Source organism: Mixophyes fleayi, chromosome 8, assembly GCF_038048845.1.
Source record: "Mixophyes fleayi isolate aMixFle1 chromosome 8, aMixFle1.hap1, whole genome shotgun sequence".
Lineage (NCBI taxonomy): Eukaryota > Metazoa > Chordata > Amphibia > Anura > Limnodynastidae > Mixophyes > Mixophyes fleayi.
The window spans coordinates 101,741,610-101,758,267 of record NC_134409.1 but is presented as its reverse complement, the minus strand read 5'-3'; the positions used below and the strand labels follow the sequence as shown (position 1 = coordinate 101,758,267).

Genomic DNA, 16,658 nt, shown 5'->3' with positions numbered 1-16,658 from the left:
GATCCAGCCACAAAAACAAAAAAATACAGTGACCAAAGTTGTGTGATAAACTCCAGTTACTGTGATGCCATTAGGTATGGTCCCAAAGCAGGTGTCACAAGGTGTGATTATGTGATGTGCACATCTGCTCCTATTGTGGGGTACAAGATTAACCACTATCTTCACCATAAATATGGCAGTGCAGACAAGGACAGCATTGTCAGTCTTGTTCAGTATCTGCAGATATGTGCAAGTGTGTGTTCACTGAACTTCTTATGCAGCTGTAGTTATGCTCACAATGTGCAGTGGTCCATATTGAATAGCATGAAAGGCAAAATTATCTACAGTTGTCCTGCTCGCTTCCTCTTTTGATCTCTGTATATAATACTTCTTTATTTTACCCAATTAGGTTTCCTGCTAAAGACCATGATATCCCTATCTGTGTCTCATTTATGTCATGTCTCTCAAACCTTTCCTCTTCTCCACGATTTCTTGTTCCTTCCTGACTCTCATTTTCGTCTTGTCTTTCTTTTTTGTGTCCATCTCTATCAGTCTCAATTTAATCTTTGAGTCTCCACTGATTTGCTTGTTATCTCAGAAGAAAAGGATTTGCTCTGGCAGCCAAGTGCTTAGCAGGAAGACTGACGGCATAACAGGAACGCAAAACCATGCAGACAGACTCATGATTCAGGGTTATATGGAATAGCAGCTACTTTTCTAAACTGCTGATCTTTCAGAAAACTTATTGGCCTTTATGGACAGGGCGCAAAGCTTCTTATTATGGAAATTAAGCCACATTTAAAGTACTGCAATTCTTCTGCTGCTCCTGGCATCAGGTCTGGTGAAAGTAGTTAGAGCAATATAGGCTGTGACACAGAAGAAGGTGATATAGTTGTGAAGCATTAATATATAACAGAATAGACAACTGCCAATATAGATTGTAATTTATTATAATACTTATTACTTACTTTTCATATTTCTTCAGGACTCATATCTTCGTACCCTAGTTCTTTCCAAATTGTCTCTTTGGGTCTGGTGCATAGACCTGCATAGAAGAAACTAGGAATTATCTCCTAAGATATTCTCGGTTCCTAAATTCAATGATCTTATTTTGCTTATTTGTTTTTAAGAACCAATTTATCCCAGCAAAGGTCATAAAGACATGGGTGTGGCATGGGGGTGCTTGACTATACAGGGTGCACAACTGCAATTTAAGAGCTTGGTACCAGTAAAAACAGCCCTTGAATGTACTACCAATAGGCTTAGGCCTGCTTGAATATACTTATACATGTTACCAGAGGATATGATCCTAAATGAACCATATGCAACATGCTTGGTACAAACAAAACAATGGAAACTGAAGACTCAAACTCAAGAAATAAATTCAGTAAACTAATAATTGTTTATTTATGTTTTACTATTTCTCAGTCTTAATCAAGCAGCCTCTCACAGTTTATTTCTTTATTAAACCACCTCTCATAGAGGGACTTATTTATCAAATGGACAAGAGCCTATCTATTAAAGCCCACAACCTGGTGATGACTATCTCCGGAGGTAGCCTCTTGTAATGCTTCTCCATGCTTCCTGCAAAGCATGGGTAATGCTATTTATCATGTACAGTGGCAGTACAAGTACCACCTCTGTCCTCTGATTGCTAACGCCATCTCAAGATGGTGCTAGCCATGGGGGTCAGCAATGGGGGAAAAAATGCTTTGCTAATAAAATAAAGCAATTTTCCTTTCTTTTTTTGTAAATAAAGTCTATCTATTTTTTTTTTTATTTTATTATTTTTTTATAATTTTTTTCTAAAACTTCATTTTTTTAAATGGAATCTGGAACTGGAAGACCAAGTTCGGGCTTCCCATTCAAGTGCGCATGTGTGAGCCAGCATACCGGCTCACGCATGTGCAGTGGTTCCCTGCTCCGGTCTTCCAAGCGGTACGTGTCCTCTTACGCTGCTGGCCAGTGTTACCAGGGTGCTAATCTGCCCCAGTGACAGTTTTATGATATATAAAAAAATGCAGTGATAGATAATCTTTTTATTGGAGAGGTCTTGATGAATACACCCCTTAATCTCAGAATCACAAATACACAGATAACATAACAATGTACTCAATATTGTTGTGGATTCACAATAGCACTTCACATAGCGTAAAGCTGTTGTTGCTGCAAAGGATGATGGGTCTTTAAGTTTCCTTTTCAGTTAGGGGTTGATCATTTGCAGGATGGTGGTCAGAAACAGACAGACCGAATCAGAAGTGTGAGAAGTTAAAATTTCTAGTTAATTTGGAATTAGCGTCTCTGCTGATCAGATATTGCTTTTTAGAGAACTTATAAGGAGGTTTGATCTCTCGAAGAAAAATCATTTAACAGTTGGCAGTTGTACTTCATGCTGTGTTCTCACCATCAGAATAAGGAGGAACAATCATGCTATACTCTAGTAACCTTAATATGAGTGCATTGTCAATGAGGAGTGTTGTGTTAAGACACATTTAATACAGTATTCACTTGTACTTTGAAAGCTAATTAGAATTTTATTGCATTATATAGTTTTCTTGTTTTGTATGTTCTATTGGAGTGCAACAGCAAGGAAAGAGATAGTTTTCCCCTTTGTGAGATAAAAAGACTTAAATAATTAAGGAATTTTGGTGTGGTTCAATCATTGGACGTTTTTGCTCCTTTATTGTTTGGGATTTAAATTGTATTTCAACTCTGTTTACACTGATAAATGTAAAATAATTCATGCTATTTTTTGCACAAATAACTGTATAGCTGGGGCCTCCTGATCAGGGAGGGCTGGCAAATTTTAGCCTGGGGGACAAGACTTGACTCAGCAATCTATTAGGAGCATTTTAAAGCAAAAAAAATGCAGGTATCTCAGTGACCCAGCCCATGGTAGCTCACTATGGGACCGGCCCTTGGGACAGACCAGTGGCGCATGCAGGGGGGGTTTCTGGGTCTCCAGAACCCCCCCCCCTCCGCTAAAAAGTGCCCTACATGTCGGCACTGTAGTATACAGCAGCCGCGGCGCTGTCTAAGAAGCGTCCGCGGCGGTGCTGTATACAGCACCGCCGCGGACGCTTCTTTGACAGCGCCGCTGTATACTACAGTGCAGCCGAAACGGCGCTGCCGCGCATGCGCACCAGGTCTCTAGGATTATTATTTTTTTTCCGGGGGTGGAGGAAACCCCCCCTGACAAATCCTCCGTGCGCTCCTGCAGATGTCCCCTGACCCCCAGCCCAGCCCGCCCCTGCTCGTGATAGCCTCTTTGGGAGACAATGTGGCACTTACACACATGCATTGAGGGAAGACAGAATTCTCTGTACAAAACATAAATACTATGGAAAATATAAGGAAAGACTGTCACACAGCCACTTTCGGGATGTAGTCATTCTGGTGACAGTGAATATGTTGACACTTATACTGTTGAGACCAAAATGGTGACAGTGTTAATGTAGACAGATTCATTCTGTTGACATGTTTAACATGGTGACATTGTGATTATAGTAATGTCGACAGTCACAATATCGACATTTAAAGGACAGCTGACCCACAGGCATTACAGCCACCGGACACGCTGACAATACAGCCACTGCGTATAAAATGGTTAATAATAATAAAAAAAAAATACAGTGCAATAATACACAATTAGGCTTTGCCAGCAAGTGCTGGTTGCACTAGAGCTGGGGAAGCTGTAGCGTTGATTCCCACTGCCATAATGACAACCAATCCCAGGCTGGTCAGCATGGTGCTAGATTCCCTAGGGAGATGGGGTCCTCATAAACAAAAAGTGGACCCCCACAGGAGTACCCAGCCCTGTGCTGAAAGCACTAGGACTTTTCCCACACCCATAATAAGCACACCATTTTGTGTTGGGGTTATATGTACAGGTTGCAGCAAGCCCAGGCTGCCATTGTGACCTGCAGTGCACCAAAACAATATTTAAATAAAAGACACCCCTTGTTGTAGTAAAATTAATCCCAGGGTCTGTGTTTGCCCCAAATAAAACCAATCCAGGATTTGTGGTTGTCCAAAAAAAAATAATCTAGTACAATTAATCCCAGCTTGGAAAAATAAATCTTCTGTTCTTCAAACTTGATAAACCAATAAAATCCACCGGACTGTGCTTGGCAAAATAACAAAAACCTTAACAGACGATGCACACTAGGGGCTAGATTTACTAAACTGCGGGTTTGAAGAAGTGGAGATGTTGCCTATAGCAACCAATCAGATTCTAGCTTTCATTTTGTAGAATGCACTAAATTAATGACAGCTAGAATCTGATTGGTTGCTATAGGAAACATCTCCACTTCTTTAAACCCGCAGTTTAGTAAATCTAGCCCCTAGGTCTTGACTGCAGGATTGCAAAATGAAAAAAATACAGGCACTAGGTCTGTTTATAAACTAGGGCTTTCCCTCTGACAGTCCCACGCTTTTTGTTCACCTGATTTTGCTAGTGCCAGCCTAGGCTGGCAGCACTAGTGTCAATCTGTTTGGGGGAGGGGACACTTTTTTTATTTGTTATTTATTTATGTTTATTTATGTTTAATGTTGACATAAATATGTCGACAGAATGAATTTGTCAACATTTACACTGTCATCATTTTGATGTCAACAGCATAAGTTACAACATATTCAGCATCACCACATACAACACCTGCCACTGCACAAGCACCTCTGTGTGATATGCAGACCTTACTGGAACAGGGCACATATAATACAGTACTTGCTGTATATATTGCACTGGGTTTGTATCTCTGTGAAAATCCACTGTGGAACTATTTCCTCTGAATTCCTGCACCTGCCCTGACCACTTGCTTTCAGAGACAGAGTTACCCAGATCAGCTAGCTGTGGACCAATACAATGACTACCTGTACCCCACAGATAGCAGGCTTGCATACAGCTGTGGGTGACATCAAGTTAGGGGTGATGTAAAAATTGCCGCCTACATATTTATCTCTTGTTTTATCTCTTGTTTCTTATTAATGTGACTTGCAAAGGCTGTAGCTGTGCTTTTCTAACTCATCATTGCTTTCATATATACATAGACAATGTTCCCTACCCTCTCACGTGATAACAGAACCATTAAACAGATGAAAGGATGATCAATGTTTAAATCTTGCACTCAAGCTACACAAAAATAACATTCCTTACATTAAAATGAAAAACAATATTGCCTGCTTGCACATCTACATACAATATCAAATATCATTGACTTTTGGATTTAAATTTAATAACTATCTAATTTCTTTAAGATAAGCTATTTTTAGAAACTAGTTAATAACTAGATAATAATAGAACACACAAGTGTTATTTTAAAGCATTTATATTGTACTCTCAAACACTATTAAACACATTTCGGCATCATACTTCCAAAACTAATGCAAGTGAATGGACCTGTTTTATTATTATTTCTTATAAAAGGCTGACATAGTACGCAGCACTGAGGGGATCATGACATAAACAAATTACATACATTGACATGAAACTAAAGGTAAAAATGGTCCTACCCAAGTGAGCTTACAATCTAAGAACAAATTGCACACATACTTTCTGACTGCTTCACTGTGCATCGACTTCAATGTTGCTTGCAGAATTCAGAAGCAGTAAAATACAATGGAGTTCTATGGGCACGCTCATATAGTAGTACGCTCTGCTGTAGGCAAGGTTTGACATAAGTTAATGAATATGTTCCTAATGCTCTCTTGAAGTGTAGACAAGGACACATTTTTGCCTACTCGCTAGCCAGTGCTGTGTTTCGATGACCGTGTGTACAAGCCCTAAGCAGTATGACGATGGCAAACCTGTAATTTCCCCCCAAAAGCCCAACAAACACTTGCAGATCTTTGCAGGCTACATAAAACAGAAAGGTAAGCAATATTTAGAGCACATGAAAAAGCTTATTAAAAGATTTCATCCACATAAAAATGTATATTTAAAAAGTGAGTGGGTGGAACTCTAGCTCCAAACTAGCTATTATATCATTAAATTCATCTAAAATATACAGCTTAATGGAACATATGCTGTGAAACAAAATCTGCTTATCACAGATCACTTAACACTCCTTGCGTTGAATAGTCCATAAAAAGTCAACTGTTCATTGCGAACTGTAATTCTAAAACACAGATTTTTATCTCTTAACACAAACTTAAATAGTTTAGCGTTATTTGGTATTTTATACAGAAAGACAGAAAGAAATGGGCATGACATAACTTAAATGAGAACTCCACCCTGGAAGAATGCCTGTCCCACCCCAAACATATCCACCCCACAGGTAGTAGAAAGGATCTTTCCTCTAAGACCACCACTGCTACCTCTATATAACTGCTTCCTACACCTGCCATCTTCAATTACTATTAGTCAATAGCACTTTTCAAGCAACATAATGTGAATAAGTAACAGCCAATGAAATAGACATTCAGTTCATGCTGTAAAACATCATATAAAAATATGTTTATATTGTTCAAAACAAAAACAAGACATAACAATTTGCTGTATATGCACATTATACAGAACTGAGAATTTGCATTGCATAATCAAGCAGCACATATGGTGTACTTAGTACGAATATTGTGTTTTGCTTTATATTATTACTTAGAGCGATATACATTATGCACGTTTTCAAAATAAAGTTCTATATTAAACAAACACTGTTTCAAAATGTTAAAATTAAACAAAATTGCTCATTTTCTTCCTTACATTTTTTATTTTATTACATGCTAACTTAATAACATTTTAAATGATCGGTACGGCTTTGAATGTTTTCTTAACTCTTCCGAAATGTAAAAGCATGCCAGGTGTAGGAAGTACAGGGCTTGAGTTGAAGTTGTGGAAATCCCCATGTTATAAATATGACTATTGCCGTAAGACCTCATTTGTGCCGGGAGCTCTTAGTAGCTAGTGTTGCATCGTCTATCAGGGTTTTTTATTTTGCCTGGGATCCTTGGATTTATTCCAGATGAAGATCCTGGATGTAGGTGAGCAATAAAGATGATGAATGAGGGTTGTGTAGGGAAGTTATTATTTCAATTAAAATAATTGTTACACTTGTATCTGTGTATTATTTATATTTTCCCATGGTGCACTACAGGTCCCAGCATGCTCTGTGTGCCAAGAGATGCAGGAACTTGTGGTTCCCCAAGTGCCAGCATGCCCTGGCAACCATATGTATGCTGGAGCTTGTAGTGCTGCAAGCATCAGCATGCCCTAAATCTTAGTGGCAGCCTGGGCATGCTGAGATCAATAGTGCACCTGGGACAAAATGCATTTTTACTGTCAAATATATATAATTACCCTACAACCACCACCTAGGGGTGTGGGAAGAGCCCTAGTGCTATCAGCAGAAGACTAGTTAAACTAAGGGAGGTGCAAAGATTACGCGAAGATTGCGGTCCCGATCTTCCTAGGAATCCCAGCTCCGTGCTGACCGGCCTGGGGCTGGTTTGGCAATATGGAAGAGGGACCCCTGCTGCGGGTTTCCCTGCTATAGTGCCACCAGCTCAAACTGGCAAAGCCTAGTGCTGGTAATAGCAAATAAAGGGGGCCCCACACTAGTTGTGTTTTTTAACATGTCTTTTATGTGAATTTGTTTATATGAATCTGACACATAGGAGTTATCCAGGGGTAAATGTATCAAATCCATTAAAATACGAAAGTGGATATGTTGCCCATAGCAGCAAATCAGATTCTTGCTATCATTTATCTAGTATATTCTAGAAAATTATAGCTAGAGTCTGATTGGTTGCTACGGGCTGCATCTCCACTTTTCCTATTTGTAAGAGTTGATACATTTACCCCTGGATGTATCTTATTTCTCCTATGTCTCAGATTCACATAGACAGTGCAGTCCTTACACGTGTTGAACCTGCACTATATGTACACCTGAGTATTGAATTATTAGTATCTCAGCATGGTATATATAAAAGTAGAGCCGTATTCAATAACATTTAATTATTGTTATCTGTGTTTATAAATTTACCGCACAGAACAATGTGAGAATGTCAATTATCTACTACTATCTATGTGTGGATGGCAAATAATATATCTAACTCACGACTCAATGATTGTTGCTGGACTAATAAAGTCAATTTTACATTATTTAATGTCCTGACCTTGACGAAAGATAAATTATTCCCATCTATGAAGTTGTTAATTCCTGGAATGTCTGGCCCTGACTGCCAGACCCACTCTCAATGATTGAGATTTTACAAATGTAGAGCAAGTTCATAAAAAAAAGTCTTTCTGGGATAATACTGATGATTCGGGCTATAGGGTGGCAATTTGCCAGAGCTTCATGATACTTATTCATGAAAGGCAATTAATCTTCTGATCTGCGTATTCAGGGTAGGAAATAAAGATAGCAGGCTGGAGTATTGCTGAAAGTCCTAGAGAGTGTTGATTTAGTGCAGATTGTACTAACTTTTAATATATCTTAATAGGGTGGTTTATAGAAGTCATGTTTTCTACAAATATATGCCCCAGATGTATTATTAACTTCCACTTTAAGGCTACAATCTGACAAAGATAGATTAAAAATGCCATGGTGGTTTATTGTTAAATTAATTTACACAAAGAACATTAGTTACACTGTCATCCATGTTTTTATTAGAGGTAATGCCAGACACTTAAATAGAGTATAAAGGTCTTTAGTCCATGATAGCGCAATAAAAATCAGGATTTTAGATTATCCTATGGCTCAGAGGGACTCTGGGAATCTTAATCAGTTCTTAGTTCCACCCCCTCTCCCTATCTGAGCTAATTACCGGCTTCTAAAATCCTAATTAGTAAATTAGAAAGTGCCCGACATTAAACAGATGAGCTTTCATACGATAGTTACACTAAACATTATCCTTCTGTTGGATCGTGAAAGAAGAACAGAGTTTGAGCTTCAAAGCAAAATTATTGAGTCCATTTCTGCACAGAGAAAGTTGCCAGATTAATGGCAGTGGGAAATACAGCCATCTGTTTGCCAACAAAACCAAATATGAATAGACTATATCCATGTAATGTTTTTAACTGCAGGAAAAGCAAGGATAATATGTGATTGTTTACATTCTGTTTTACAAGTGGTTAACAAGGCTAAATGCTGTACTACATATTTTATTAAAAAAATATATTCTGCATTGCATTTGTTATTCAGTTTAAACTAGAGATGTTCACTGACCCCTGTGTTTTGGTTTGGGTTTGGGTTTTTGGATCTGGATTAACTTTGTGTTTTGGTTTTGGCAAAACCGCCCTCACGTGGTTTTGGATCCCTATTTTTTTCTAAAATCCCTATTTTGTTTGCTAAAATCACATAATTTGGCTCTTTTTTTGTTACTACATTATTATTAACCTCAATTTCCAGTCAATTTTTGTCAAGTGAAAACAAACCCCTCCTGTTTCTGTATGAACAATGGCAGTAAGCAATGGCACTAAAGACTGGAGAGTGGTCAGCACGGTGGCTAAGTGGTAAGCACTTCTGCCTCACAGCACTGGGGTCATGAATTCAATTCCCGACCATGGCCTTATCTGTGTGGAGTTTGTATGTTCTCCCCATGTTTGCGTGGGTTTCCTCCGGGTGCTCCGGTTTTCTCCCACATTCCAAAAACATACTGGTAGGTTAAATGGCTGCTATCAAATTGACCCTAGTGTCTCTCTCTCTGTCTTTGTCTGTGTGTGTGTGTGTGTGTGTGTGTGTGTTAGGGAATTTAGACTGTAAGCTCCAATGGTGCAGGGACTTATGTGAATAAGTTCTCTGTACAGTGCTGCGGAATAAGTGGTGCTATATAAATAAATGATGATGATAAAAGTGACAAGAACACTGCTACCCCTGTTTCTGTGTGAGCAATGGCACTGAGCAATGTCACTGGAGACTGGAGAGTGACAAGAACACTGCTACCCCTGTTTCTGTGTGAGCAATGGCACTGAGCAATGTCACTGGAGAATGGAGAGTGACAAGAACACTATTACCCCTGTTTCTGTGTGAGCAAAGGTGCTGAATCTCCTGGGGAAGGAGGTACTTATGGAATCCAAAACCAACGAGATCCGACAATGCAAAGATGATGTTTTGCCTCAATTCAGATCAGAGGATGCGCGAAAGTACCATGCCGGCTCGCGAGCCTTCTGGGATCCCCTAAGTTCGGGTGGGTTTAGTTTTCAGAAAACCAAGCCTGAGCATCTCTAGTTTAAACCCTCTTATAAAATCAAATTTTTAATTCAGGGGAGGATTATAATATCTCATTTAATCACTGTCAATTAATAACTAGTGTACAAACCACTAAAACTGTTTTTCTCCTTACCTGCATTTGTCTGCATGTAACTTGGGGTGGTCACATAGGTGTGGCTATCGAACCATGCTTGGCCATAACATGAGTACGATGTCCTGATAATAATTGTCCAGGCCGTTAAGGGGGATGTTATAAATACGGTCAAAAGAACACAATCAGCTTCTGTGAGGTCAAATTCCAATTGCATTAATGGGCCCAAGTGTCGCCTGGAGTGATCTAGCTGCTCGGCCCAAACGGTGAACTTCTGGACCTCATCCACACTAGAAAATAATCCTTTAACTCAGTGTTTAGTCTGACCGGCAGCATTGGCCCATCTGCATCCCGTATTACTGATTATAACTTTATTTCCCTTTCTGTTTTAATGTTGGCCATATACAGGACAATCCCGGCTGGTCAATATAGCTCATTTGGCCCACCATTGTACTGTGTGTGGCCTCTTCATACACAATCAGAATTTCAACTTGCGTAAGTATTTGATAAGGAATGGGAGGAGCCCATGTCTTTATTCCCCTTAATTTGATAGGTGCTACTTAACAAACAGATCGAAGTATAGCACAATTGCTCACTGATCCATTTGTTTCGCAATCATGATACAAATCTAGATCGCATCATGTCAACATAACTCAAAAATGAACAATATCAGTTTTGTTTTCTCCTTTGGAAGTATATTTTACTTTTTTATTACCTTTACTTTAAAGGATAGATTCCAGTTATGAAATAATGGAAATTAACCATAGATATGTAGGATGCGTCAGCAGAAATTCACAAACATTGATATCCGTATAGTTTGTTCTTCAGCCGTTTATTTGTTTTCGTATGTTCATTTTTATCCAGCTTGAAAATATTTCATGAACTTTTAACAATATCTATAAAATATTACATAACATAAATATACCATATTAAAGTAATATTGAGGGTTTAATAGTACTTACTTTTTTTTTTACCCTTATTCTTATGCTTATTATGTTTAAATGGCCACCAGCAATTTCTTATACAAATAAGAAAGCATTAAGTATTATTTAAGAATGAGCAGCCAGCTTAAGTTTCTCAGGTGCATCTTTTATGCTATAGCCTTGGAAACAATATAATGTCAGGTCCCTTTTCTGATTGGATTTGGACTGTTCCAGTCCTGCACTGTAAAGTGTAATAAGCTCCCACACAAAGTCATCTGGGGATGTTATGGTAGAGATGGTTCTCATTCCCTCACAGAGAGTTTTTCAGCAAATACAGAGTCTGAGTTCTGCATGTATAGCAAGAACAGATGTCAGATTCCAGCATGTTGGGTGTGGTGGCAGGTTCTTCCATCTGTGTGCTGTGATTTACTCATTGCTTTTCATGTGCTCTGATCTTTCCTTGTATGCATGGGTTGGGACATCTGGGTACTGAGATTAACCCCATTTCTGATGGCCGGGCCTGCATTTATTTCTGCAGATCCCCACTGACCATCTGGGGTTTTTGAGGAATTAACCTTACAGTTTTCTTTTGTGTCTTTTGTCCTCTCACCCATAATCTTTACTTCTTCCTGTCACGGCCATTTTCTCCTTTTACCTATATGTCCTCCTTGCCCTGTTGTGTTCTTGTTTTGGTCATTGTCATACTATTATTTTTTTTATCCTTTCTTCACATTCCTACTTTTCTCCTTCCTTTCTGCTCTTTCTTTTTCCCTTTCCTCCACCGCAGGTATGAGGATCCTGGTGAATCTGCTACTGGACACACTGCCCATGTTGGGGAACGTCCTTCTTCTCTGTTTTTTTGTCTTCTTCATATTTGGAATCATTGGGGTGCAGCTTTGGGCAGGACTGCTTCGTAACCGATGTTTCTTAGAAGAAAACTTCACTATGTAAGTGTGTGGATTGTGCGCTTGTTCCATAGTGGGTGTAGGATTCCAGGCATCCAAAGATGATACTTTACACCATGCTGTGAATGAAATGGAGGAAGGGAAAACGCACTTGTCAATATATTTTAAACAAGACTTTGGTAATAATATAACTAGGAAATGTGTCCATATTTTACTTTATTTTGTAATATGACCTTTTGCATAAAATGATCTAAATATTGGGCCTGAGTCAATAAAGAGAGCAAAAACAAAAGAAAGGAGTAATTTTGCTCCTGGACAAACCACGTTACAATGCAAAGGGTGCAAATTAGTTTATTATTTAGCACACAAATACTTGATAGCTTTATTTTTATACTGAAATGTAAAGCTGATCTTACCTCAACTATAAATGTGTCCCAACATTTTAAATTTACCTCCCCGTCCAATGCAACATGGTTTTGCCCCGGTGTAAAGTTACTCCTTTTTTGTGCTTTGCTCTCCTTAATGACTTAGGTCCATAAAAGTTAATAAAGTGAAAACGGTAGATGTTTAGATTGACTGAATGTATTGTTTAGACAAAGGGGCTCATTTAGAGTTGGATACAAGTCAGATTTGTTTTGCGCAAAATACGCAGGTATACATCCGTATCAAGATTTTTGTGTATCCCTAAAACTTGTGCCTCCTTACGCCCGGTGAGGAAGAGCAAAGTAGGAAAGGGCATGCATAGGCCCAGTGTAGTAAAGGCGTTTTAATATAATTGTGAGTCAATTAGAGGTGGAGACATCCTTGCAGGGCCTGCTGGAAGCTGTAATGCCAAATATAAAAAAATATAAAAAAAACACTATTGAAAAAGTACTTTATTTTACATAAATATTCTCCCAATCCCTCATACACCACTTAATTAAACTCCTAATTCCAGAGGCATCCTCTTCTTCTTTTTTCAGGTAAATCCATAGGATAGGAAAACCCTGTATGACAACGCTGAAGTGCAGCTTGTGGAGTCCAGACACGAATGGCAGGCCGGGATCAGTCCACAACTAACCAAGCTATAGCAGCTTTGCATTGATTGGTTAGCTGTGGCTAGACTCCATGTGGGGTCTCAATGAACTTCTTTGAATCATTAAGATTTATTGATACATTTTAGTAATACAACAAGCACCGGTATGCTCTTATCAACATTGTATGCGTTTTCTTTTTACAGCATTTTCCTATGTGGCATTACAGCTCCCAGTTGGCCCTGGATGCCAGGATACTAGCTGTATAAGTGCCACACAGGGGCTGTTTTTGTTAAGGGGGAGCATACATTTCTTTTGCAAGTCAAATTTCTCTAGGGAATTCAACCCCATGCTGATAAAGCTGGAACTGTTTCCTACTTCAGCAGCGGGACCTTGCGCTCTAGGATACCCAATTATAGTGTCACCAGCGCATCCATTCATAACCTGGTTGATTGCAGCTTTTGTGCACCCCACGCTGTTCGTCCCCCCACACTACTGGTAACCAGCCCAGGCTAAGGCCGCTGGTACATAGTCCACCATTGGGGGGAGGTGAGGGACACGCATTTTTTATTTAATTACATAGAGTTGATAATGATGACTGGCGTTTCTAGTATGTGGCTGCATTATGATGATGTTTAAAGATGCTTTAAACTTATCTTCGTGCGGATGTACTTAATATACTATTTTGAATTACACTTATCTGAAGAGAATATAGAAATGCAACAGTTGTGCGGCACATATTTTACGCGGATATTTTACATGCCAATGTGTCCAACTCTAAATGACTCCCTAGTCTATAACAATGTATAGATTAGATCAGTTTATCAATGTTCAATAATTTAAAGCCCCTTGTTACACGATGAAGATAAACCTAAATACTAAACAGTATATAGCTATTTGTGCATGGATGATCATGCATATAGTGTGTTGTCCCTGGGCTTAGACTGACAGTGTCAATGACTGACAGTGTTAATGTCATTATTGTTGAATACTGTTGGACCTCATTTATGAAAGGCATCTGATGTGCACCCCAAAATAACTTCGTACTGCACTGTTGCACCTTGCAGGTCTTCTCAAGTGCACCTCAAGCTATACACTTCCCTTCAACTCTCGGGAACAACGTACTCAAAATAAAAGCATCCTCGATGTGTGGAGTGGCTGAAAAATCTTTAGGAGCTGCACTTTGCAAAAGTTAAATATCAAATCAAAGTATAACCTCCTCAGGGGTGAACGGAGGATTGTCGGCCGACCCCAAAAAAAAACCACCCCCCGCGAGAGCTGCTGCGCATGCGCAGCAGCTCCGTTTCTTCAGCGCTGTCCTATACAGCAGCCGCGGCGCTGTCTAAGAAGCGTCCGCGGCGGTGCTGTATACACTACAGCACCGCCGGACGCTTCTTTGACAGCGCCACGACTGCTGTATAGGACAGTGCAGCTATAGCGGCCACTTAGTTAGCGCGGGGGGGGGGGGTTTCTGGAGACTCAGAAACCCCCCCTGCGTGCGCCACTGCTCCTACCTCCATTATTGCCACTTATTTCAATAGAATAAACTTTTCAGTTTTCTCCCAAACAGTGCTTGGTTTAGCCCTATTTATGGCTTAATTTAAAAATGAGAGAATTGGACCCGTTCGGCAGAGAAGGACATTTGCAGATTTGCAGATGCATTCGCGACCTGTAATAAAACCGTTCCCATGTACAGTATATTGTGTAGGGTTCACTGTTGTAGTAAAAACCAGACCTATGCTGGTCAGCGCAGGACTGGTGCCTTTATGAGAGGGGGTGCACAAAAATAGTGTTCCCCCTTTCACAGGCCACCAGCCCGAAACTGAAAAGCGATGGGCTGTTCCTGACCCCACCGGGGTCTGGTAAACAGGGTAAATAACAAGATTAGGACCCCTGACTCCCTGGTTCTCTATGATTGACAGAAGTATTCATTATACTTTAAGATTGAAAAAATAAAGCCACATACACAATTTTAAAACACACAATAATAGAACAAACCAAACCCCGAACCCTTGTTCACAACTATATTAAATACAAGCAAAATAGAGACAAGAAAGTTGGATTAAAAAAAGAACACAGAACTTTTGTGGAGTTCCAACTTTATTCAACTCCAAGGGTATCTAAAAATACGTTTTGTATGACTAAGTGGTAATAAGTATGACTCATTTTCATTGCCAGCCAATCACAAGTGGCCAGCATGGGACAAGGCTTGTAATTGGCTGGCCATAAAGGGGAGTCCTGAGGAATCCCAGCTTTAATAATTTAGTAACAGCCCCGTAGTAGGTCAGATGGGTTATTTTTTTAGAATCATTTTTCAGGTTCCTCCCTATTTGGAATTGTTGTACGTGAGATTTTGAGTCATTTTCATTCAATTATTTGAACGTTGTATGCGCAGGCTCCTCAGGGAACCCAGTCAATGCTACTGGGACAGACTGCCCCCCTGTATTATTTATTTATTTCTGCATATTACATTGTGTTTGGGCAGGGCTGGTGCTAGGGATTGCGGCGCCCTAGGCAAAATTTCGCCGCCGCCGCGCCCCCCGTGCCCGCACCCCCGCCCCCGAACACACTAAATAAAAAAATAATTAGATTTTTGCTTACCTTTTCTTCCTCTAGCTGCTCCTCGCGATGCATGCTGAGAGGGGAGGGGAGGGGGACGTCGGGAACAACTTTATTCACACTGTCTGTCAGTGACAGTGTGATACTTCAGAGGCGCCGCCGGACAGACTATCACATGATCACTGACGTCAGTCACTGATCGTGTGTGAGATGCGCCGCAGACATTGAAAAACAGCAGCTGCACCCCGCCGCCGCTGCACTACGTTCCCGAGCCGCTGAACCGCTGACTAGATTAGAAAATCTAGTCAGCGGCGCCCTGCAGGTCCCGGCGCCCTAGGCAACTGCCTAAGGTTGCCTAATGGGAGCGCCGGGCCTGTGTTTGGGAAGTATTTTGGGACATTAGAAGTACAGCAGAAGACCTAATATCTGCCAACTCTGAGGTGATGCACAAATGGCCATGCAACCCTCTCCACAGCAAGAAATGTCCCCTAAAATGTGCCATTTCCACCCCTTCATCTTGCTCCGTAAAATGAAGTCTTGTTTCTGCAATGGTCTGCAAAACATACTTCGGTGGGAACGCTCAGCCCAACACTTCCCCTTAGCCTGTGCAAACTTCAGCTCCATCACCAATGCAGCCATTTTGTTCTACAAACTTATATATTCTGGCATTAATCTAGATGTATTGGCTCAAACTAAGGTGCACAGTGGATCCAACGCTGTATTTGTGCAGTTTTGTCCTTTGTAAATGACCTCCATGTCCACACCTGTCTACCTATCAGAGCCTCCTGTAAAGCAGTTCATAAAAGCCTGTTCAAAATTCAACATTCATTATTCGAGCTGAGAGATACGTTTATTAACTGAGGCAAACTCACTAGCGGCACCACAGTCCAATCTCCCATGGTGTCAGGTGTAGTCTGTCATCAGCCTTGGAAGAAAATGAGGTGTCTGATTTACAGCCATAAGAAAAGTACAGCATATCTAATGTATATAACTCTAGATAGCTCTATATGGAATTGTGTGTAAACTCTGATATTGAAGTA

At 40.1% G+C, this 16,658-nt stretch overlaps 1 protein-coding gene across 1 annotated transcript in view; it reads left to right on the top strand.

Moving 5' to 3' along the window:
- Positions 1-16,658, top strand: part of CACNA1I (calcium voltage-gated channel subunit alpha1 I) — a 565,240-nt gene that overhangs the window by 363,589 nt on the left and 184,993 nt on the right. The window contains exon 6 of the mRNA XM_075183011.1: positions 11,929-12,088. Coding sequence (XP_075039112.1) covers positions 11,929-12,088 — 160 coding nt within the window. The remainder of the gene's footprint in view (positions 1-11,928; positions 12,089-16,658) is intronic.